The sequence below is a fragment of the Botrytis byssoidea genome (assembly GCF_014898295.1).
Source record: "Botrytis byssoidea strain MUCL 94 chromosome Unknown BBYS_048, whole genome shotgun sequence".
NCBI lineage: Eukaryota > Fungi > Ascomycota > Leotiomycetes > Helotiales > Sclerotiniaceae > Botrytis > Botrytis byssoidea.
Genome location: NW_024065889.1, coordinates 71,511 through 98,124, shown reverse-complemented (window position 1 = coordinate 98,124; position 26,614 = coordinate 71,511). Strand labels below are relative to the sequence as shown.

Below are 26,614 nucleotides of genomic sequence, written 5' to 3'. Positions count from 1 at the left end.
TTATATTCTTTATTATTAAGTTTTCTAATTTATTTATAATAATAATATATATTTTCTCAATAATTACATAATAATATTCAACTATAATAATTGATTAATAAGCTTTAACTAAAATATTCTTTGTTTTTATTAATATAATTATTATATATTATATAAATTTCTTATTAATAAAATTCTTTCTAATATTATATATAATATAATTTAAAGGGTTAATATAAATATTCATTTAACGTGATTTATCGTCGAATGGACTATATCATCGAGTGAACCACTTTCACCTCAATAAACACAACCAATTTCAATATGTGATTTATTAACCATTTATTATACAATTTAATAATAAAGAAGCACACTTGCTTTTAGCTATCAAAGCTATCGAAAACAATAAAAAACTAAGTTTTCGAAAAACTTTCTAATTATATAATATTCCTTATATAATCCTTATTCATAGAATAAATAATTTAACTCTATATATCAAAACTCAAGTAAATTGATATAAACTTATAGAATTAGAAAAAGAGATTATTATTTAATATATTTTTAATATAAATTCAAAAGATTTCCTATTTAAATATAAAAGGGTAGAAGATATAGCGAATTATATTGTTAAATCAAGAAGTGCAAAGTATATTAGAAAACTTTAAACATATCAATTTATAAAACATTAAATCAAATTAAAAATATATTTTAATTATATTTATAACTTTCCAAGAATTTTTTTTATAAAAATCCTAAGCTTATTAAAAAGTGATTTTAATTAATTATAAATATACAAACAAAATATAGCATTTCGAATAAAGATTTTTTTAATTTTAATAAAATAGGTTTTATAATAAGAATTATATATATAATAATAATTATTACTAATATTAAGGAATATAATAAAAGTAAATCAATATAGCCAAACAATTAAGAATAAACTATAGCAATAATATATAGAAATAAAAAAAAAATTATTTCTTTATTTCTAATAATTCAGGATTAGATTTATTTCTTTAATTAATATATCAAAATCAATCTTTCTATAAAATAAACTATTAAATCTATATTGAATAAATAAATAAATAATAAAACGGGTTTAGAATAATTAAAATATTTCAATAAGTATATTAAAAATCAAAAAGAAAGCAAATATTAAATATTAATATTAAATAAATATAAAAGCTATAAATCAATAATTTCTCAAATATATTATAAAGAGAATAATATTATATATTTATATTTATTATTGTATTTAAATTATTTAATTCAATTATTTAATATTAATTATTTTAATATTTTGAAATGTTTATATAATAATTAAATCAATAGATTTATTAAAATATATATTAATTATATTTCAAAGATTAAATTCTTTATAGTTGTCAAAATTATATGTAAAAAATCAATTACTTTTCAGAATATAAAATCAGAATTTCAAGGAATGAATTTAATATTATTTAATTCTAAAACTATATTCTTAAAATTAGATATTCGAATTTGTATATCTACCCCCTCCTCTTTTAATCTAAAATAATAAATCTTTTAAATATTTTACAATCTAATTAAAGCTCTTTTTTAATCAATATTAATTAAATCTTGAATAACTTATTATCAAATATGCTTTTTTATACTTATATTCAAAATTATATTAGCTTTAGTTAAAAGTATAAAAAGATTAGTTTATAAAAATATACTCTTAAGTATAGAAAATTATATATTTCGAAAAACAAATAAAATATTAAATAAATATTGATATATAAAAAAAACTCAATTATAATATAGAGAAGTATTTATTAAATAAGAAACGTTTAATATATTATTTTAATAAAAAATTGATATTCAAATTCAATATAACAAATATCAAAAAGAAAGGAATTCTAATATTATAGTATTTTCTAGTAAATATTATAATAAATATGAAAAGATAGAATATAATGTAAGAACTTATTTAAACAATATAATAAATCCTAGATTATTAGATTCTTGATAGTTTTAATTAATTGATTTAATTGTTATCGAATAATATGGGTTTGAAAGTGGTTCACTCGATGATAAATCACGTTAGTATTTTCAAAATATATTAAAAATATATTTTATAATAATATTATCTAATTATTGTATTACTTGAAATTATATGTTTTTATTAATAATATATAGAATAGGATTAATATTGATATATATTATATTCACTATAATTATATAATTGAAATCAATATTATTTCATAGATTAAATTTAAATCAATTTAATGATTTTCTATACTTTTGATAATATTAATAAAACTTAATAAATTTATTAGTTTCAATTTACAAAATATTATTATAACCAAATTGTTATAGTATTTATAAAAGTCTATAAGCGAAAAAATAATCAAAATAATGATATAGATATTATAGTTTTATAGTGGTAAGATAGCACTTGTTATTATTAATAATTTGCTATATAAATTATTATATATTTATATATTAGAAAAATACTATATACTTATTTTAATAAATACATAAATGATTTACTCCTATATATTATATAATAATTAAATTGATAATATTATTATAATATATATTGAGTTTATCCATATTATTTAATAGTAATAGAAATAATATTTTTATATTTATAATATAAAATTCAATAATTTCTAATAATAATTTGAACTTGATTGATTTAATTAATTCAGCTTTTCCAATTCCGAATATTATATTTGTAATTCCTATTTAATTTATATTTAGTAATAAATCTTTGATAATTATTTTATATTTTATATATTATTTATAACCTATTATAAATTATTATACTATAATTATATTAATAATAATTCCTTAGAATTCTCTTATATTATATCTATTAATATATATTATATTATAGATTTTGTATATTAAAGTATATATAAAAGATTTATTAATTAATTAGAATATAATCTCTTTGCTATTAATAGATTTATTTTGAGTAAAGAAGTTTAAATATAGTTTTTATATAAATAAATCCTAAAGTTTGAATTATATAAAGTAAACTATAGCTTTACTATTTATATTAGAATTAGAATCTTTAATGGATTTTTTATATTCAATAAGAAATTGCTTCGAAGAAGTTATATATAGTATTTGTAATTGTTTCTGTAGATTAAAACCTGAAACCCTAGCTATTATAATATTCAATATTAATTATATTTGATATAAAATAAATAGGCTTTTCATTTAGAATATTTTAGAATTTCTTTTTAATATAATTAATCTTCTATTTACAATTCTATTTTATATATTCTTTAATTGAAATATAAAACTTTTTTTTTTAAGAATATTTATAATCTTTTGATTTAATTATTTTTTAAATAATAAGCGAATTACATTAACTAATATATTATAAATTGATTATATTATATAATTGGAATATTTTGCTATGAATAATCCGTACATATAGAGTTCATATTTTAACTTATATAGTAAACACATACTCATAGCTTAAAAGTGTTTTAATATAAATTCTTAAAAGGCTTAGAAATAGTTTACTCATAATTTTATATTATAGAAAATACTATATTAATATTTATATAATTTAAACTTACAGAATTCTTTAATATCTCTTATTATTACTTTTTGAATATTGAAAGGATCATTTTTTATCTATTAATTATTTATTAAAAATATCAATTCTGGTTTTTAATAGAATTTCTGATTTAATAATAGATTTATTATTATTATGTTTTTTTGGAATAATAGAGAATCTATATAGAATCTTGTTATATCGATGGATAATAAGTAGATAATAGAGTGAGTAAGATATTAAAATATAATTTTATTAAAATTTGATAAAATTATATTTATTTAAAGAAAGTAATATCAAGCTCAAACTAAGTATTATTGATTTTTATTTTTCAAAATATATTATTTTGAAGAATAGAATATAGACTAAAGTTAATATAAAAACTATTATTATATTATTAATAATTTTTATTTACATAAAGGCCGGTATCAATTTATATTGAATTAATATAAGAATTTATATTTTTTTGAAGAAGTATTAATCTTAGTTCAAGATATATATTTTTTTTGAATAAGATACTAGGCTTTTAATCTATAATATTACTAATTAATATTAATATTATTATGGGAATAGTGAAAACAATATAGTATTATAATTCATATTATTATAATATTGCTTGAGGTTTTAAAAGCTAGGGTTATAATACATCTATACTTAAGTGCCGAGGCACTAGCGCTTGCGCTAGTGCGGTCACATGATCCCTGTCCCGACACGTATTGTTGTACAAGACGGTGAATTCCGTAACAAAAAATTATTTCCAATCAAAAATATATAATTTTTAATAAGAAAATAATAAGAAGATACTTTATAAACTAATTAGAATATCAATTGAAGCAATCTAATTTAAGTCAAACTTCTATTAATTATATATAAATTAGAATTATATTATATAAATTCAAATTAATAGTAAAAAATACTGTATATAATTATTATTAAATATTAATTTTAACATTAAGAAATATATAATAAATAATAATTTTGTCTTTTATATCATTATAACTTATGATTTTAATAATAATATTAAATAACAAGATATAAGATTTAAATATAGAAAATAATATTATAAGGAATATTTTATTGATAAAAATTTAATTATTTACTTTAGAGTTTATAAGAGATTGAATTTTATGTATATTTATTTTTTGAAAGTATATAGAATATATTTATAAAATTAACTTCTATTATCTTTATCAAATCAAGGAATCTTATATCCCAAGTTATATTTAAATAAAGACTTTAGTCTAAATATTTTAATTTAGATATCTATTTTTAATATCATAAATAATATTAATAACTTTTATTTGAACCTTTCGATTTTAATTCTTTTTGATTCTTTTTTTGATAGTACAAAAATCTTTATTTTTTATAATTTATTGAATTTTCATAATAATATTAAAATCATAATTTACTTCTAAAATAAAAAATGTATTATTATAATTGAAATTGATTTTTAAAGGATAAAAATATTTGATTTCAAGATTTCTATAAGATTAATAAAAATACAGAAAATGAATCAAAAATGAATCTAAATAAATAGATTTAAATTACTCAATATATAAAAAGTGTTTTTAAAAATAATTAATAAATTAATATTATTAAATAACTTTTTAAAAAATATTTCTTTAGTCATTTAATGATAATTATACTCCTAAGATGAAATCTTAAATTCATTAATTTTCATGAATTTTTCAATTAGATTTTCAACGATATGATATTTTTAATATAAAAACTAATAATTTATTAAAGAAATTCAAATATTTTTCTTTTTAGATTATCAAAGAAAATCTTCAATTAATATTTTCTATTCAAATAATTAATAATCTAAATCTATAATACTATAACGTAGTTTATTAGTAAATCAGCTATATCAGTGGATTGGCCACTTTTACCTTGAATTGTCACTCCAAAACTATATTATTTAATAATAATTAAATCATTTAATTAAAATTATTAAGAATTTAATAATCTAGAATCTATTATATTATTTTAATAAATTCTTACATTATAATCTATCATTTTATATTTACTATAATATTGATTAGAAAATACTTTTTTATTAGAATTTTTTTTTTTTTGATATTTATTGTAACCGATTTCCCTACTACGTGCACGTCCCTGCTATATGCACGATCTCGATCATCCATTTTGAATAACTTTAAAAATTATTAAAAATTCCAATTTATAAGATAAAGAACTAGCAATTTAATTGATAAATGATAAGATATAATATTATCTAAAAATAAAATAAAATCTTTAGATTTTAAATTTCAATGGAATTTGTAATACTTGCTTTTTATTAGATTACAATATAATCTTCTTTTTCTTTTTTTTTTCGAATTATTAATTTTTATAATATTAAAAAGCTTCATAATTTTTATTAATGTTAGATTTATAATAAAAAAAGCTTTAAAGAACTTTTTATTTTTTTTGATTAAAGATTTTGTTAATTTTAAAATCTTTTTAATTTTCTTTTTTGTATTATATATAATTTAATAATCAATCTGTTTTGGTAATATTCTTTTTTTTATTTCAATCTTCTTTTATTCCTTTTTAATTTTCTTTTTAGTTTTTATTTAAAATTTAGCTTTTTTCTCTTATTTTTTTTTAAATACTTTATTTTTTTAATATATTCTAGTTTTAATAATAGTAAAAACTAACTATAAAAATGTATTATTCTTTTTTTTCTAATAAAATTTAAATACTTTGAATAAGTTTTTTTCCTTTTTTCAAACTTTAAAGCTTTTTTTAAATCTTTAGATTTATATTTCTATATAAAAGTTTTAGTTTTTAATATAATTATAATCTTAAAAAACTTTAAATTGATTTTATGGATGGGAGTATAACAAAGTTCTAATTTTATTTTATATATCATTTTTGATATATACAATATAGTAAAAGTATTTTTATAAATTTTAAATAATATAAATAATATAAAAAGAACTTTTGGAGTAATATAATTAATTATAAGACTTCTATCTATAGAATATATACTTAATTTCTTTAAAAATTATAAGATATTATACTTTATATAAGTGAGCTTTTAAATCTTTTTAAATATACTTTAAAATATATGTTTTATTATATCAATAATCCCTTTGTTATTATATATCAAATTATTTAATAATATATTATAATTTATTAAAAAGATATTAAAGATTTTAATATCGAAAAGTTATAGTTAATATATAAAATGAGGGGGGAGAATTAAGGTAATAATCTTTAATTTATTATATTTTGAAAAAAATTCTATATTAATATAATTAAAATAATTATTAATAATAAGTAAACAATATCTTCCACCTACTTTTTGACATATAATAAAATTGAATATATTTATAAGTTAATATAGACCAAAAGTATTTAATAATTATTTATTACTTAAAACTCCAAAATAAACTTTATCTTTTTTCTTTATATTCTAAACTCATATATTTTATAGATCCTTTGAGTTTTTTTATAAATAAGAGTGGGAGGGAAAACTATCCTATTAGTGTATATAACTACTAATAAAATAATAAACTCTCTTAATTCATTTTATTTAACTTTTATTACTTTGTTTTATTATAAATACTAATATTTATTATCCTCTTTATAATCCTTCCTATATTAATTATAAAGTTTTTCTTATTTTAATTATATATATCTCTTGGTTATATATTATATTTTATAATTACTTTTATTGATTAAATTAAAAAAAGAGGAACATTAATAAAAGCGTTTTATATAATAAAAATTAATAATAATAAAAAATAACTTAAACCAAATTATAAAAATAATCAAATATAATAATATTATTAGCTTTCATATATAAATTATTAATATAACAAAAATATCAATTTTTAAGATATATTAAATGCTTTTTAACAAAATTATTAGTTTAATTTTTTCCTATCTTTTTATTTAGAATTTCTTTTATAAGGTTTTTAATTATATAATTTATAAAAAGAATAGATCTTTGTGTTAACTTATTTAATTAATTAAAATCTTTTTCTAATTATTAACAAATATTTGTTTTATATTAAAAAGAAATTGTTTCTTTGAAATAATTTTATCTTTATATTACTAAAAGAGTATAAATCAATTAATTTTGAAGAAATTAATTATTTAAATATATTTAAAAGCTTAAACCCTTTTTAAATAATTTAATATAAGCTTTATATAAGTCTTTAAAGATATGTTATTAATATTTAAAGCTATAATATTAATATTTTCAAAGTTGTATACATAGTAGGGACGTGCATATAGTGGGGAAATCGGTTATTGAATCTGAATATTAATCTTTTATTGAAATAATATATTAAAAGTCTTTTATTCAATGAGTACTTTTTTTTAATATAATTGAGTTTTTTCTGTATATCGATATTTGCTTGATATTTTATTTACTATTCGAAATATACAATTCTTTATATTTGAAAATGTATTTTTATAAGCTAATCTTTTTATATTTTAGCTAAAATTAATATAATCTTAAATATAGATATAGAAAAGCTTGATTGATAATAAGTTATTCAAAATTTAATTAATATTGATTGAAAAAAAGGTTTTATTAAATTACAAAATATTTAAAGAATTTATTAATTTAAATTGAAAAAGGAAAGAATAAATATACAAATTTGAATATTTAATTTCGAAAATATAATTTCATAATTAAATGAAATTAAATCTATTTCTTAGAATTCTGATTTGATATTCTAAAAAATGATTAATTTCTATATATAATTTAAAAGTTATAAGAATTCAATTTTTGGAAATATAATTAATATATACTTTAATAAATCTATTAATTTAATATATTATATAAATATTTTAGATTACTAAAACAGCTAATATTAAATATTAATTAAATAATAATTTAAATATAATAATAATTATAAATATATAATATCATTCTCTTTATAATATATTTTAAAAATTATTGATTTATAACTTTTATATCTATCTAATATTAATATTCGATATTTGCTTTTTTTTCATTTTTAATATATTTATTAAAAATATTTCAATTATTCTAAATCTATTTCATTATTTGTTTATTTATTAGATATAGATTAATAATTTATTTCATAGGAAGATTGATTTTAATATATCAATTAAAAAATAAATCTATCCCTAGATTATTAGAAATAAAGGAATAATTTTATTCTCTTTATTTCCATATATTATTACTATAATCTATTCTTGATTATTTAATTATATAGATTTATTTCTATTGTATTTTTTAATACTAATAATAATTATTATTATATATATAATTCCTATTATAAAACCTATTTCATTAAAATTATAGAAATCTTTATTCAAAATACTATACTTTGCTTATATATTTACAATTAATTAAAACTATTTTTAATAAATTTAGAATCCTTATAAAGAATTCTTTAAAAATTATAAATATAATTAAAATATATTTTTAATTCGATTTGATATTTTAAAAATTGATATATCTAGAACTTTTTAATATATATTGTATTCTTCAATTCAAGAATATAATTTATTATATTTTCTATATTCTTAAATTTAAATGGAAAATCCCTCAAATCTATATCAAGAATATATTGAATAAATACCTCTTCTTCTAATTTAATTAAATTATAACTTTTTGATTGATTTTTAGCTATATTAGATTTACTTCGAATTGTATTATCTAATATAATTCGAGATATATAATAAAGCTGAGCTACTTTTTGAATTGATAATTTTTTATCTAATTCAATAACTTGGATAACTAAAATTATATATACTTTTTTAAAATGAATTTTTATAATTAATTATAAAGAAAACATATATTGAATATAAAATAATAATTTGAGGTAAAAGTAACCGATCTATTGATATAGCCAATCCACTAATAAACTATGTTATTAGAAACAATTTATATTAAATATTATTAAATATAACCTATATTTATATTTAATTTATATATAATCAGCTTTAATTAGGTTTTTATGAATAATTATAAACTAATTAATTAATCACTATTCTATTAAATAGAATATTTTAATATATAATAAGAATATATATTCTTATATTTTTTCTTTTGTTTAATTCATTATATAACATTATTAATATACTTCTAAAATAAACAAATCTTTATAAAATTTAAATTAATTAATAGTTAATAACTATTATAAACTTGTTTTTACCTTTATATTATCTTTAAGTTTGAATAAAAAAGTAATAGATTTTGAAATATATAAATACTTTACTATAACGATAAATAAGAGAAAATAAAATATTCAACAAATTTATAAATTGTAAAGAATTATAACTAATAATGAGTAAAGCTTATTAACAGTATTAAAAAAAATTGTTATAAAGATTAATTTTTTAAATGTAAGATTTTCTTATTTTTCTTTTTTTCAATAATAAAAGATATTCTTGTAATAAAATTAATAAAAATATTACAAATTTAGATTTTACAATCCACAAGGAAATTTATATAATAATAATAATATTATTATTTTGAAAACTAAAATAGATAAATAATATTAAAACTATATTATAGTAATTTGTTTTTAAGTTTTATAATTTTATTTTATAACTTTTTTATTATTAGTATTTATTTTTTTGATCTAAAAAAATAAGTTTGAACTTGTTACCTTCAAAAATTTAATATTTCTATTAAGAGATTGTTTTTGTACTTTTTACCCTTTTTATATTTATTTATATCTTTTTTAAAATTGTAAAAACTATTATTATTACTTTGTTAGAATTAATTATTATTAGATATAGAAGTTTAATTGATAAATAAATAATATAAGTCTTTTGAAATGAATAGATTACAATTTAAATTAAATAATATAGTGTTACAATGGATTAGTAACAGGCTGTAGAATCACTAATCTATAGACTATAATGATATTATAGGTCTCAGTGATTCAACTGTGGTATATCGGGGGATACTAAGTATTTAAGAAAAGTCTTAGGTATATATATAATATTAGTTATAAAAAACCCTAAAAATCTAGAATATAATTCTTAAAATAATAGATTCTAAAAAAAACAAAATATAATAAACAAAAAGGTTTTATTAGAATTAATAATATTCTAAGGGATTAGCTCCAGAATAAAAAAAAAATTAAAATATCAAGAATCACAAAATTAATATTTTATAATAAATAATTTAGGAATAATAGTATTACAAAAACAATTAACTATCCTAATTATCTAAATAGAATAAAGATTTATATAAAAAAATTAATTTTATTACAATATAAAACTTTATATTTAAAAACAATTATTAATTTTATTGCTATAATTACAAGAATTACAATTAATTACAATCTTATTGAATTTCTATTTAAAATTTAATTTAAACTATTTTAAGAGATTTCTAGATACTTCTATATGATTCTAGAGGTAGCTCCCATAACATATAGAGAATATAATAATAATATTTATAATTCTATATATTCAAAGGAATATTTTTATTAAGTTTTGATTAAAATAGATTTTTTTTATTTAAATAATATCGAATTATATAATTTATTTAAATAGATATTAAATTATAAAATATTATTTGGATAATTATCAAATAGTTATATAATTATATAATAAGTTATAAATAATATAATATTTTATTTTAAAAGAATTATAAGAATAGAATATAATGTATTCTTAGAATCTATAATTATAGAATTAGAAGTAAAATGTTTATAAAGTATATCTATATATTAGCTATATTAGCTATATATATATAATTGTATATATATATAAACGCGCATGTAAGCGATTACAACTACGATTGAGTACGATCCGTGACAGAATATACAGTAAAACCTCTCTATAAGAAGCCCTCCTATAAGTGTAACCTCTATTATTCTTGTTTTTTTAGGTCTCAAATTTTTTTAGGCCTAAAAATAACCTATATTTGTAATGAACTTAATAAGTATTTAGAGATCAATATTAGAATTAAAAGCTATAGAGTTAAAGAGAGTATACTACAAAGCTATATATATAATCGGCTCGAAGCTTAATATTATACTTGGCTCGATCGGACGCGATTATATATATATTGTAATAATATCCTTAAAACCCCTCTATTAGGATATTCTTATATCCTTCGATTCTATAATCACGTATATCCTTATTGAGCTAATAGAGTTATTAGGATTAGTTATTATATAATCGATACATTGAAATTTTAGTCAATTTTTATGAAAGTGGAAAATTATCACGAAATATAATCCGATCGGGACTAATCGGAAGCGGAATACTACTATGTCGGGATTAGTCGGATACCTCTATACAAGGATACCTCTATATATCCTTAAAAAAGTTTACAAAAACCGGTATCCTTATAGATAGGTTTTGCTGTAATGAAAATATCTTTTTTCAGATTTTTGTAAAACTCTGAATTGAAGCCAGAAAGAATGATGGTCAAATAAGACCTTTTTAATGAGATCACAACCCCCCCCCCCGCCCCCCCACTGAAATGCGTCACCACTGGTAGCGACCACCATAAAAGACCTAGAAATAATTCTTAGGGACTCCGTCTTTGTAATTCAATCCGCCATCTGCTAGAAGATCCATGCTCTTCTCCTACTTTATAGTTCTTTAGCGACGCTCATAACATTCCCTCGAACACGAAGCCGCTTTCCTCGTAAAGTTCTTTCAATGCGTATATTCTTGTGGATTAGCAGCCGCTAAATCTTGCCTGTGCTATGTCAGCACAATTAGATAAACAGCCAAAGACATGTAACGTGGTTTATTATCGAGTGGCCTATATCATCGAATAGCCCACTTTCATCTCAATTTATACTTTCAAATCTATATTATTCAATAACAATTGAATCAATTGATTAAAATTATTAGTAATCTAATAACCTAGGATTTATTATATTATTTTGATAAATTCTTATATTATATTCTATCTTTCCATATTTATTATAATATTAATTAGAAAATACTTTTCTATTAAAATTCCTTCTTTTTTGATATTTATTGTATTGAATCTAAATATCATTTTCCTATTGAAATAATATATTAAAAGTTTTTCATTTAATAAATACTTTTTCTTAATATAATTAGATTTTTTTTTTATATATTAATACTTACTTAATATTTTATTTACTATTCGAAATATATAAATCTTTATATTTAAAAATATATTTTTATAAACTAATTTCTTTATATTTCTAATTAAAATTAATATAATCTCGAATATAAATATAAAAAAGTTTATTTAATAACAAATTATTCGAAATTTAATTAATATTAATTGAGAAAAGATTTTAATTGAATTATAAAGGATTTAAAAGATTTATTAATTTATATTGAAAAAGGGGGGGATAGATATATAAACTTGAATATTTAATTTCGAAAATATAGTTTCAAAATTAAATAGAATTAAATCTATTCTTTGAAATTCTGATTTTATATTCTAAAAAACAATTGATTTTTTATATATAGTTTTAAAAACTATAAAGAATTCAATTTTCGAAATATAATTAATATATATTTTAATAAATTTATTAATTTAATTATTATATAAATATTTTAGATTACTAAAACAGCTAATATTGAATAATTAAATTAAATAATTTAAATATAATAATAATTATAAATATATAATATCATTTTTTATATAATATATCTAAAAAGCTATTAATTTATAGTCTTTATATTTATTTAGTATTAATATTCAATATTTATTCTTTTTTCGATTAATATATTTATTAAAGTATTTCAATTATTCTAAATCTGTTTTATTATTTGTTTATTTATTAAATATAGATTTAATAATCTATTCTATGAAAAGATTTATTTTAGTATATTAATTGAAAAGATAAATTTATTCTTGAATTATTAAAAATAAAGAAATAGTTTTATTCTTTTTATTTCTATATATTATTACTATAATTCATTCTTGATTATCTAATTATACGATTTTATTTCTACCATTTTGTTTAGTATTAATTATTATTATTACTATATATATAATCCTTATTATAAAATCTATTTTATTAAAATTATAAAAATTTCTATCCAAAATGCTATATTTTACTTATATATTTATAATTAATTGAAAGCATTTTTTAAAAAACTTAGAATTTTTGTAAAGAATTTTTTGAAAATTATAAATATAATTAAAATATATCTTTAATTCAATTTGATATTTTATAAATCAATATATTCAAAACTTTTCAATTTATTTTATATTTTTCAATTTGAAAATATTATTTATTATATTTATTATATTTTTTAATTTAAATAGAAATCCTTTTAAATCTATATTGAATATATATTAAATAATTTTTTTTTTCTAATTTTATGATTTTATAATAATTTGCTCAAGTTCTTATATAAAAAAATAAACCTTTTATTTTATATCGAAAAATTATATGAGAAATGTTATAAAATATAATAGTTTTTCAAATACTTAATTTTTTATTTTCATAAATAATTTTGATAATAAGAAGTATATAAGCTTCTTGATTATTTGAATTTATTATAGATTATTAATAAAATACTTATTGAAAAAGATAGATATAAATTGAAATGAAAATAAGCTATTTAATAATATAGGCTACTCGATGATAAACCATGTTATAACGTTTTAATGCAAGCAGTATGAAAATTTCTATAATATGTCCACAGACGTGGTGATGAGAAGTGAAGAATTAAATGTATTGTATGTTCTAGGAAGGATGTGTATCAGCGCAAGTGTCTTTCCGCTATCTAGGCCACCCGACCCTCGAAGACTAGCAGTCCAGTATAAATAACACCGGGTGCCGAGCCAGCATAAATACAATTAATTTCGTAGTCACGTTATTGTTAGTCTTAGAAGTGTTAAAGATTGTTGAAGCGTATTTAATATCTTTAATCTCAACCCTGATTCCTGTAATACGCTGAAGGGGAGAGGAGTTGTTCATGGTTAGCATCGATAAGGTTCAGATATTTGGTAAAATAATATGTCTGTAAGGGAACGCCAGGTTCTAGCTTGTTCCAAGAATTACGACCAGCTCTATGTGTCTTTTTTCAGCCGGAGCTCGTGCCAAATAATAGATTTGAGGGGACATATTGCCCCATCAAATAAGCATTACTCGAAACGGTACGATCATAATGTCTACTTCTCACCATCATTATATCTATTTTTTAAGGTATCTTTCTAGCTTGTACTCATTTCGTGTTTATTTAGGATAACGACACCTGCCGTAAGATGAGTCCTATAAGTTCGCTTCAAACCAAATTATCTCCAAGCCCTTCTTCTGGAAAATACTCTTCCATTGAGTCGGAAGAAGACCCGACATCGCCAACAAAGTCACAGTTCTATGGACTGAGAGGGAAGATAGTTTCTCTCTCCGCAATACTGAGCCCTGTCTTCCTGCTTCTTCTTGTCTTGAACCTACGCATTTCTTCACATTTAGAGAATGATTATACGACCCGCACCATTTTTGGTGACAGTATGACCTCTTCCTTCGTCCTTATCCTCTCTCAATGTAAATTCGTCAACTTACTTTCTCTAGTTCCATGGACCAGACAGACTTTCGGTGGAAATGATAATTTTCTTCATGCTGATCCGTACGATGGCCAGGCTTGGACTCTCTACAAAAATCAAAACTTTGATCCTGAACGTCAGTCTACAGTTTGGGACGATATTTATCCAAGCAATTTCATTGCGGTCGAAAATCCACAGCAGTTTGGGTTCCAGGGTGGAGTGGAATTAAGTGCTGAAGCACAGAATTCGACCGATTTTGTGGCTGGAAGTCAGGGATTTGGGTTGGCTTTTTTGCATCAGATACACTGTGTTGTGCGCAGAAATTTACCTCAAGTATTGCTTTCGTAATGGCCTGGCTAACAATTCTTTGTAGGGTGTCCTAAAACACTATTTGTCCTACGTGAATCGTAGTGAAATGACGGCACAGCAGACCGTTCACACGGATCACTGCATAGAAGTTTTAAGACAGGCGCGTTCGATTTTTTTCAGTTCTTTAAGGAATCAAAGTGTGAAAAAGTACTGACTTTTATCTGAAGCTTATCTTGTGTAAAGCAGACTTGAGCGTGCAGCGTCCCAAGGGGCTTCCCTCTTCTACGAGGTGGCCTTCACAGCAACAGCATATTTGTCGTGATGAAAGAGTTTTGATGGATGCGATATGGAGTCGTGCGATTGTTAAAGCGGATGGTGGGTGGATACGGCGACGTAAATAGCGTGTTTTACATATGGGAAATTACAACTGTCTGCTTCTTCCCACTCTTGTATCCATCGGTTTTGTAGTTCCCATCCCACCATATTGTGCCAATTTATCTACTCTTTTTTTATTCGAATGTTACTAGATACAAAACCAGAATTACGCAACAGTACTTAAGCATTTTCTGATTTATGAACACTCGCTCCGCGCCATTGATCAATATCTCAGGAGACATGAACGCTATACAGATAGCGCAACCACTAGCATTTATTCGTTTGACATTGCCATGTGTAAGAGCGTCGTAGAACAATGTATCAGCACCGAGGTACGGTCAAGATGCCTTCAGGACGCATGCTTTCATGTATTCATTCTTTAGCAGACCAAGCAAAATTGAGCCGCAATATATCGCATAAGGGAGATACTCATTTTTCATATTTGTCGGGCTGATGCTCGATGTGCTTCGTACTTATATATGTGAGAACCCGAAACATGAACACCGTGCCGTAACAGTCGTATGACCAGCAAGGCCTTCTATCATCTATGCCTTCCAATATCCAGGTATGCATCAAAGTTCCAAAGTACTAACTGGCACCGCTTAAAATTGAAAATCAGAGCGGCCCACATAAAATTTCAATCTGTGTCGTCGAGATGAAGACAAAGAAATACGCTGGATATTTTCAAATACAAGATCCTACGCTTGGACCAAGTACCACGAGATTATTATCTGACTAGCGTGTCCAAACACTCACTGTTTAGAGAATGAACGGAAGTTTCATAGGCAGTAAAATCTGGGAAGAGCTCGTGGAAGAAATCAAGATCATGTTGTATCTCAGAGCCAGAAGTCTCTATTGTATCAAGCATTGTCTCCAAATCCCCTCCCAAAAAAGCCTGGTCAAGCTCCAGAGTCGTCGTTTCGATATTACCGAAGTCGTCGCTGCCAAGGACTGATTCTGGATCTTCCTCGGAGGTCGTTGGCATTGACATCGTCTGATTCCCCTCTTCTAGAAGCAGATCTAGGTCTGAAAGCATAGAAGGGAATTCATTCTGTCTCATTACACCATCCCAGATTTCTGATACTGGTGTTGCGAGAGACGTTATATTGGAATTCTCTTCTACTGTTTTTCCAGGACATTGGTCGTTTAAATTGGCATAGCGTTGTAATTCGTCAAACAGCGAACTTTTTGTTTCACGAATCTCCGTGCTGGTCCAACCATATGCGATAAAACCATTTAGGAGTGCTTGTACAGCAGCTTGATCGTATGACTTAATCTCGTCATACAACTCGATGGCATAGGACTTGATAAATTCTATAATAAGAATGATATCGCTGACGCTAAGCTTTCTTTCCCATCTGAATAAATTCTTTAGCATCTAAAGCATTGACCATAGAAAAATGAAACTTACATAGTCGATACATTGCTACCCATGCGAAGCACGAAACCAGGTCCGCCTTCCATCAAAAGTCGAATATATCCTCGACCGGCCTTGCGTTCAGCTCGAAGAGCGTCCATGGTGACGGAGATGTTCTTCGCCTGTAGCTGAAAGGCAGCCGTCACTTTTCCTCTACCTTGAGACAACACAAGTTTTTGAGATTGAATTATCTGCTCCAAATCATGTTCCAAATAGATATAACAGAATCGAGCTGCAGCGAGATACTCCTCCCCACCTCTTTTAATCTTTCGATGGCCCTCATAGAGACTTCGGAAGCGAGCTGTGGAGCCTGTAACTTCTGGTTTAGAAAAGATGGCTGATTTCTTGTTCCACATCTCCTTTGCGAAATCGCACGGGAGCTGAGGTGCCTCAAGAAACCCCTGGACGGCGCGAACAAGATATTTAGCGCGGTTCGCACGCTTAGTAAGCATCGTCTCAAAGAACTCCCTCGCCTTGACAAGGATGTTGGGAATAGCGGGATTGCGGGATGGGACATAAGATGCAGTTCGCAGCGATTGTACACGGTCCAGTGTCAAGGCATAATCTCCTCCATCTTTATCGATGTGAATTTGAACATGGCCATCCTCTGGGTCTTTGTCAATTTCTTGAGAGTAGGACGTAGTTGAAGGGACTATCTTATTAGAGGGGGAGTGTGCAGTGGCATTTGATGAACTAGAGGCCGCCCTTGAGGGTTGAACTCTCCGCTTGCGAGTAGAGCCATTTAGAGGACTGGATTGCTGCAACAGACCGTCCAGGCGCCGCTTCTTACAGTTTTCAGATGTGACATCAGATGTGTAGGTAGTACTGTTGTCAAATTCTAGGGACGGCGATTGAATGAGATGAAGATCATGTGACAATGAAGTTTGAGTGGAAAGCTTCTGCGCTTCCATAAGAAGTTGGCGTCGCTGTAGAATGGTTCCACGTCGCAAAAATTTCCTGAAGCTATGTAGAGCATCCTAATATTTAGGGTTAGTTAGCATTCTAACACACAAAAAGCATCATCCGCATTAGAATCATGAGACCAGAGCTGACCGGTGATTGAACTACATCCCCCAGAGACACGTTCTCTAATGCCAGTTGAAACTCCGTGACCGGTTCTAGTAGCTGCCTTCGAATCATGTTGCTTGCCAGCGCTTGAATATTCAAAATTCAGTTCGCCAAGCGGCCAAGCGGCCAAGCTATCCAAGACCCGGGTCTTTATAAACAAAATGATGTCCTACCATGAGTACCATCGTGCCATCGAGTTTATTTCCAACACTGCATCAGATTAAAGTTCATAAAGAGATTGTGACAGGCTGACGATCGCACTTGAGAACCTTGGGAGGGTTGTCAACAAGTGCTGCTGTCCAGAGAAAGCTTATCGCATAAAGAAATAAGAAGACCGAAACCTTAAGTTGAGATAGCATTTTCCCTATCATGTTTTGAATTCAGAAGGTCATCCTATAAGGGCTTTTATCAAGTACTATTACCTATTCGAACGACCTGAATGGGTGAGAAGTTCTAAAAGCTTTACTTGAACTAACCTGGAAGATTATAACGAAAGGTTCTGTCAAGCATTATTATCGAGATAAGTGTATTGTACCGGTACAGGCCCCTTTCGAAGAACGAGTTTGAAACTCTCGGATTTTTCCGAATTGCCGACCAAGCAAACGTTGTTCAAAAAGGTGTCAAGGTGTTATCGAAAAAAAGCGGGGTGTAAGTCGGATACCCCACCTTCAGGCTACCCCTCTTTTAAACCATCTCAAAAACTTATATTATATAATATTAAAATATTAATTATTCAATAATCATTTAGTATTATAATAAATACTTGGAGATATATTTTCATTATTATTATTAGAATACCCTATATCAATTTTACAATCTTTTATTCTGATTTATACCTTTTTAATATCTTTGATTTTAAATTAGTTTTTATTTTATATTTTTTCAAATATAAATTATTCTAATTAATATTCTATTTGCTTTATTCAATACTTAGATTATATGAATTTAAAATCTTTAATATCAAATCCTTTAATAATTTTTCTTAAAGCTATATTACGAGCATCGATATAGAATCAGCATCAGGCCGATATTATTCCACTACTAAAGAATTTTCATACATATATAACTTCAGAAAAAGATTTTAAAAGAATCAATGAAAAGTTTTATTCTAAACTTATATTTATATTTTATACTAATTATTATCTTACATCTATTCTAATAATTCTTTTCATTCAATCTTTTTAGAATAAATCAGCGATTAGTTTTCAGGAATAGTTTCAAAAGCTTTGAAGATAATCCTTTCGAAGATTTTATTTCAATTAGATTATAATATGTTTACAATATGTTTAAGATATACTATCAATACACAATTAGTATTATTCAAATTAATATTATTCATATTATTATAATACCCCCTATTTTTATCAAAATTGTATTAAAAAAAAGCTAAGAAAAAAAAATATTTTTATAGTTCAAACTTTTTAGAATACTTATAAAGTATTTTTATAATATACCTTTAATATTATTTCGAAAATAAAATAAAATAATTAAATAAAACAAATAAAAGAACATTATGAGAAAGAATTTATTTTTTATAAAGCGAAGTTTTATTTTAAACAATATTATAAGATATCAATGATACTCTTATTTTATAAATTTGTAAAAAAAAAAAAGCTCTTTTATAATACCTTAGAGACCTTTTGTATAAAAAGAAGTTTAATTAATTATTTTGTAAATAATTAAGATTTGCTAATTAAGGCTAATTATAAATGATTAATATCATATTAAATAGTTTATATTTAACTAAAAACAAAACAACATTCTATTAAAATTGTTTTATTCAATAAGGGAATACAAATAAATTAGATTTAGAATTCTTGGAATTTTAAATTATTTTTAGGATTTCAGATTTTTAAAATATTTTCTAAGTTTCCTGATTTTTCGAATTTTCCGGATTTACTTTAGATTTTGAAAACTTAATTAAAAGCTAATAGAGTTTTACATTTTTCAATTATTTCTAATATTTTAGATTTCTTTTTAGAATCTTCAAGTTTTTAGGATTTGAGAATATTAATCTAATTAGTTTATAAAATTTTATCATTTTTTAGAATTTTGAGTTTTAAATATTATCTATTAATAAATAACTATTGAATTCTAATTTTATAAGTTTTATAAATTTTTGAGAATAAAAGCTGAAGAGGGAAAAGCAAAATTTTATTAAATATAAATCATTATCTTATTGAAAGGTAATTAACTCTTTCTTGAATTCTTTAAATTTTTTATTTTCAAAAATTTTCAATATTTCAAGGTTTGCAAACTTCAGATTTCAGATTTTGAATTAGCTTTTAGTATTCTTATTGTATAATATAATTGTTTCAAAAAGTATAAAAAAACTAAATCTTATAAAATAAGAATATAAATATTATACAATTAGTTATTGCTATAGAATTTAATAAAACTTTAATAATATAATAGTAATTGGCTATTAAATAGCTTTAAAACTTTTAAAAATAAAAGTTTAAAAAGAAGAGTTCTATTATAAATATTGATATAAAATTAGTATTAAACTAATGTTATTTTAATACTAAAGAACTTTATATATATATAGCTTCAGAAATAGGTTTTAAAGGAATCAATGAAAAGTCTTATTCCAGATCTACATCTATACTCTATACTAGTTGTCACCTTGTATCTACTCTAACAAGCTAATTATATATAAATATCTATTTTTTTATTTCAAATTATTATATATATATATCTTCTTAAATCATTAGTTTTTTCAAATATTTTAAAAATCAAAATTACAAATTCTATATTTTATTAATATATAAGATTATTGTCAAAATCTATATTCTAATTTATAATCTCTTTATTACTATTCTGAAATAATAATTTAAATATAATAAACTTAATAGAATTTATAGATTATAAACCTAAAGCTTTTTATTCAATTAATATATTATATTTTATTAAAGTATCTATTTATATTCTCTGATAATATATAAGAGAATCGATTTTTTTAATTAATCTAGAATTCAATAAAAAAGCTAATTTATTAATATAATATTTATATATTCATTTAAAAAATAAAAAATTAAAAAAATTAAATCAAAAGATTATAAAACGTATAACATATAACGTGGTTTATCAGTAAGCGGGTTATATTAATAAAGAAATTACTTATTTTATATACAAAACTCATTTGTATATAATTATGTACTTTCTTTATTTATAAATATAATTTTCTGAAAATTTAATACAAAACATTTGAATCTAAAATAATTTTAAAAATCTAATTAATTTTAAGAAACTAGAATTTACGAAATTGTTATTATAAAAATAGTTTTTTTGTAACAAAAATCGTAATAGTTTCCTTTTTTTTTTAGAAAATGATGAAATTATTTTATAAAAATTAAATTAATAAAAAATCTATACATTAATTATTTTTTAAGATCTTTTATTCAAGAAAACAATAATTAGTTATTAAAATATTAATATTTTAAAAAGCTTAATTTAAATGATTTTCGAAATAACTCGTTTACTAATATAACCTGTTTATTGATAAACCACGTTATAATAATAGAAATAAAAAATATATATTATACTTAAAGTATTTATATATAAATTTAATTGGTTGATAATTTTTATATCTATCTAATATAAGAAATCTGGGTTTATTCAATGAGAAAAGAGTTATTTAAGAAATGAAATCCTTTTAAGTTATTCTAAACTAATATTATTTATAGTTTATATCACGAGGCAGACAGACAAGAATAGGATTCTAGTAACTTTGTTCTGATTTAACAAAGTTATATTAATTCAAATAACAGGTTCAGATTGAAGATTAAGACGTAACTCGAAAAGCTATAATATAGAGTCTTCCAAATTGAAGATATATAGAATTTTCACAAGCGAGCTAGCCCGATCGGGCCCTAGCCCACTTGCGCTCCAGCGCAAGCACCCATTTAGGTTCTATTCGATAAAATAAATGACTTTTTATATAGTTCTAAAAAATAATCTTTAAAATCCCAAAATCCAAAATAACTTTATATTAAATATTTATTTATTATTATATATAAAGTTATATTAATATTATTTTATATATATAATTTAGATATAATATAATTAATAATATATCAAATTTTTAATTCAATTAATAAAAGTTTTATAAAGTTATTAAAGAATGAATAGAAAAGATATCTTCTTATAATAAGCTTTTTTGTGATGGCTTAAAAGAGGGATGGCCCGAAAGTGGGGTATCCGACTTATACCATCTCTCCCCAGAAACCGAATACTGCTTATCAAGAGACTTCCGACGAAAGGTTGTTGTTAGTGGAGATTCTTTCTACAGATTAGTAATAAAGTGGAGTATGAAGTGATCATCTTTTGAATTACACTTTCTGACAAACACGAATCATTATCCACCCGGTCAAGTCACCTGTTTTCTACCGCTCCTCATACGTCACAAGAGGTATTAATAATTGTATGATATGAAATGATAAGAAGATATAAAAGCTTGATTTGAGATAAGTTTTTCCATTCTCGTTTCAAATCTAAAGGATGATGTTACGACGGGTTTTATTCGGCTCATTAGTCCATGCCGCTCTCCAAACTCACCGCCGTTCAGCCTCTCTGAAGAAGTAAGAAGAGCCGAAAGCTTATTATGATGTAAGTTTCCGAGTTTCCGTTTTAGAAACTCAGAATCTATTCCAGATGGCCATGCGCTGCCTCAAACATTTCTAAATTCAAATTGTACAGAAAGTATACCGTCTTCACGACTCCCCTCTGAAGAGAGTTGAGAGCCAAGATGAATGAATGCGTTCAGTGGCTCATGATATTTAAACCAAATCTATGACTTGAAAGCAACATTCAATTCATTCTGACGAAAGTCTTCGATTCGTCACGGAAAGCGGAGTAGGTCGAGTTCATACAATATCTGCCGGGGTCAAATTGTGTTAATTTGCGAAATGTGGACGATTAGTGAAATTGTTCCAGGAGGCAACTGTCCTCTTAAACAATGCGTATCTCAATTGTTCCAGGTGGCAACTGTCCTCTCAAACAATTCCCATATCAAGGCACCCCTCACTTTGCTTTGGCAAACTTGACTTACATCCAAATATAAGTGCCTGGTAAAAATGGAGGCTCGACTCAAGACGTTGAATTAATGGACGTCTATTAATTCCAACACATGGCTTCTTTACTTGTCAACTTCTGGAACGGCTTCCGCAACATACTGCCCCATGCTTACATAAATATTCCTCAATCTAATCACCATGAGAGCGACACAGAAGATATCAACACGAAAGCAGCAGAAGTGGACTCAACAACTTTCCGGAATAGGAATGGCACCTCTAGATTCCACGCCATATTCCTCTACACTTTATCACTATTGCTTGCAGTAGCGTTGGCCAGCACAATGTTGGGGAAAGCTGCAGACTGTGATGGTCCTTTAGGTAGTTATGAGAGAGGATTCGAGACTGAAATAAGTGGGTTGCTCTGATGATGAGGCATCGAAATGATGTGGGAAGCTGAAACCCGATAGGACCTGATCGTAACACATTAGCTTTGAAAAGGGTCAAGTTTTATGGAGGATTTGTATATGATGAGAACGGCACCGCGTCTCTAACTCAACCACCTGGCCCTGACTATTTTGGCATCCCTGGTCGTGAAACAGACCACTATTGGAACCTCGATTTAAAAGGCATGTTTCAAACTACAGTGAAAATCTGAGCTTTACTAACACGTTATCGTGATGTCCAGATCGATTTATTGCTGTTCCACCCAAAGACTGGCCATCGGAAGCGGTTGAGTTCTTAGAAAAAGACTTGGTGCACGGGACTATACGTTTGGAGCAAGTTCTTTCTGATCTGTGTGGAGAATAGCATTTTAACCATCGAATCTTCTCTTTATAGGACAAATGGATTACATTCACTTCATTGTTTAGTAAGTTTGACTTTAATTTAACTCTATGTCAAAAATTGACCTCAATCAGAATTATATAAGAATGTCACTGTCACCTGAGTGGTACTTTGGCCCCGTAAGAGATCCAAATCCACAAAGACCGCTTGACATGCATCTTAGTAAGTTAAAAGTATGAATCTATAGGATGCTTTTCGTAACTAAATTGGACGCAGAACATTGTTTAATGCAGATTCACCAACTCCTTATGTGTCAGCTTGATATGACTCCAATTCCAAGAACTCTGAGGCCTACTAAGCATATACATCATGCGGACACAGATATGTGGCACGTTTGCAGAGATTTTAGTGCTTTGAGGAACTGGATGTATCCATTAGAAGAACACCATACGTGATGGATTTGGTGCTGTGATTTGTATTCATATGTAGTGGAGCATTTCGCTCTACACCTTTTGAAAGGCTGCGCAGAAATTATTCCCACACCTAAGAAGTTTGGGGATAGTCCACTCCACAGGCTACTTGCTAGAGTTCTATCCTCACTACAGATTATTCGTAGACTTTGAAATTATTCACCCAGCATAGATAATCCACGAATTATTGGTGGATCATCTGTCTGTATAATTATATATTATGTTGAATTGCAACAAAGCTCTAGCTCCTTCGATCGGAAAGATATAAAAGCACGCATGATGCACTCTCTCACTTGCTCACTTTTATATTTGAAAGATTTCACCTCGAGGTATTCTTTCTGCTCGCTCATATAGAGAACGATGTTGAGAATACTTGACTCCTTAATGATGTGACAGCGGCCAAGTTCTCGAATAGTGCATGAGGCTCATCTTTCGAGGGGCACTTTATACTTGAAAGACACTCATGCGTAATGTGGCCATTTTTCCCGGTAATGTTGGCGCCGCTTAAATTAGTCACAGAATTTCAAGAGATTAAGACACCTTCTTCATTCTTTTTCATAGTCTGCTCATTTTACTTTCGTCACACTGCGTCAAGATCTTTGCAGGTTAGGAAGATACTAAAATTAGCTAGAAGAACTCGATTTTTCCTCCATGTGTCGACTTTAAGTTGTTTCTGATATCCTACACTCTAAGAATGAGTTTTCACAGCACGAGTAAGGTAAGACGATGCTGTGATATTGCTGGGAAATTTTGCTAAAACTATCATATCAGATGGAGCAGAGACTGGCACTTCTAGGAGAGGCAGAGACCGAGCAAGCCTACCCGGAAGATTGCAGCAGCGATCGCACATTGTCGCCGCCTCTGTGCGACGATAAGAAACTCGACGATGATGCGCATCTACATTCTATCAGGAAGTGGCAGTACACAGGTATTTATGTCGGATTAGCCTTTTTATTCGTTGTATTTGGTATTGGCTCGATTCTTGGTGAAAGGATTTCTTTCGGCCCATCGTCAGCCAAATTCATAAACATGGGAGAATGCGGCCGTACACCGCAAGAAGCCCGAGACAGTGGGTGCGTCTTTGATCTCATGATGTCCGGCTGGGTACATCCTCCTTGTTACGACCAAGAACTGTCCGATGAGTTTTTACTGGTCAACAATTTCACCTTTTATAGGGAAAAAGAGGGTATCAATATCATGACAGAAGCAGAGGCTCGTCTGGGCAACTACGAGGTCATATACAGTCATGGGACCTTTCACTATCAACATTGTGCCTACATTTGGGCGAAACAGATACGTGCGAATAAGAAGTCCCCTCTTATCTTAGACAGTGTTTCACGTTCTAAAGAGCACGTTGAGCACTGTTACAACCGGGTCGGGAGCCCGAACGTAACTCAGCTCCAGCTTGCAACTGGGACGAAGATCAAGAGATCGGCGTTCAGGCTTAGATGTATGATCGGCGAGATGGAAGTCTTTTGAAGCCAATATCGTGGTGGGGAGGTGTGGTTGATGATAGCAGAGCGGGAAATCAATTTTAGAAGGGTTGAATAGAAATGTTGTGTCATACGGGTGCATTCAATTCATGAAAAGACTCTTTCGAAAACCTTGCTAACTTGCGGACAACGATCTTGTCACCAACTTACTTTTCTTAGTCCATCCCGCTCGACCAAAGTTAGTCAGAATCCTGACTTCGTCCATCATCCATCATCCCACATCCACAAACCCAAGATGCGTTTGAGACCAAAATGCATTTACATCAGCTTTGGGTCCTTTGAATACAACCAAATTAATCACAAAAAATCATCCTTCATGTAAAAGCCATTCACGAGACATTATTGGCTTTAAAGATCTCATTATTCTCTGCCAGATTATTTTACCTAAGAGCTATCCACAGATAATCTGCAAAGTAGATTTATTGAAGGCCCTCAGACAGTACATTTGCTTTGGTCGCATTTGAAGCTTATGGGGGCAAAGCAAAACCCGATATGCTGGGATCTGACATATTACTGACGACATTCATTATTGGAACATAAAATACTCTCAATGATATACAATTGACTAATACTCTCGAAATATCCTCACAAATATTGACACTCGTTATAAAGTGGGACTTAATTGAAATACATGAAATACAGAAAATACTCATCACAGCACCGGTAGAAATTTACCAATTTGCATGCTCGAAATTGTGCCTGTGGACAATGAATACAACCATTACGT

General features: G+C 25.1%; 4 protein-coding genes across 4 annotated transcripts; 3 read left to right on the top strand and 1 right to left on the bottom strand.

The window, feature by feature from the left end:
• Window positions 1–14,678: 14,678 nt before the first annotated feature.
• EAE97_012078 (uncharacterized protein) lies at window positions 14,679–15,667 on the top strand (the record flags this gene model as incomplete). The annotated part of the gene is made up of 3 exons (XM_038882592.1): window positions 14,679–15,269; window positions 15,331–15,426; window positions 15,494–15,667. The coding sequence occupies 3 exons, from the start codon at window positions 14,679–14,681 to the stop codon at window positions 15,665–15,667; spliced, it is 861 nt and encodes a 286-aa protein (XP_038726579.1).
• Window positions 15,668–16,368: 701 nt separating this feature from the next.
• On the bottom strand, window positions 16,369–18,311 carry EAE97_012077 (uncharacterized protein; the record flags this gene model as incomplete). The annotated part of the gene is made up of 3 exons (XM_038882591.1): window positions 16,369–16,999; window positions 17,053–18,035; window positions 18,300–18,311. 3 exons carry the CDS (start codon window positions 18,309–18,311, stop codon window positions 16,369–16,371), a joined length of 1,626 nt encoding a protein of 541 aa, XP_038726578.1.
• Window positions 18,312–23,254: 4,943 nt separating this feature from the next.
• Window positions 23,255–24,379, top strand: EAE97_012076 (uncharacterized protein; the record flags this gene model as incomplete). Its single annotated transcript, XM_038882590.1, has 6 exons — window positions 23,255–23,552; window positions 23,609–23,767; window positions 23,827–23,917; window positions 23,979–24,009; window positions 24,059–24,146; window positions 24,201–24,379. The coding sequence occupies 6 exons, from the start codon at window positions 23,255–23,257 to the stop codon at window positions 24,377–24,379; spliced, it is 846 nt and encodes a 281-aa protein (XP_038726577.1).
• A 528-nt stretch (window positions 24,380–24,907) lies between these two features.
• EAE97_012075 (uncharacterized protein) lies at window positions 24,908–25,842 on the top strand (the record flags this gene model as incomplete). The annotated part of the gene is made up of 3 exons (XM_038882589.1): window positions 24,908–25,112; window positions 25,166–25,691; window positions 25,754–25,842. Exons 1-3 carry the CDS (start codon window positions 25,089–25,091, stop codon window positions 25,840–25,842), a joined length of 639 nt encoding a protein of 212 aa, XP_038726576.1. The 5' UTR covers window positions 24,908–25,088.
• Between the last annotated feature and the right edge of the window lie 772 nt (window positions 25,843–26,614).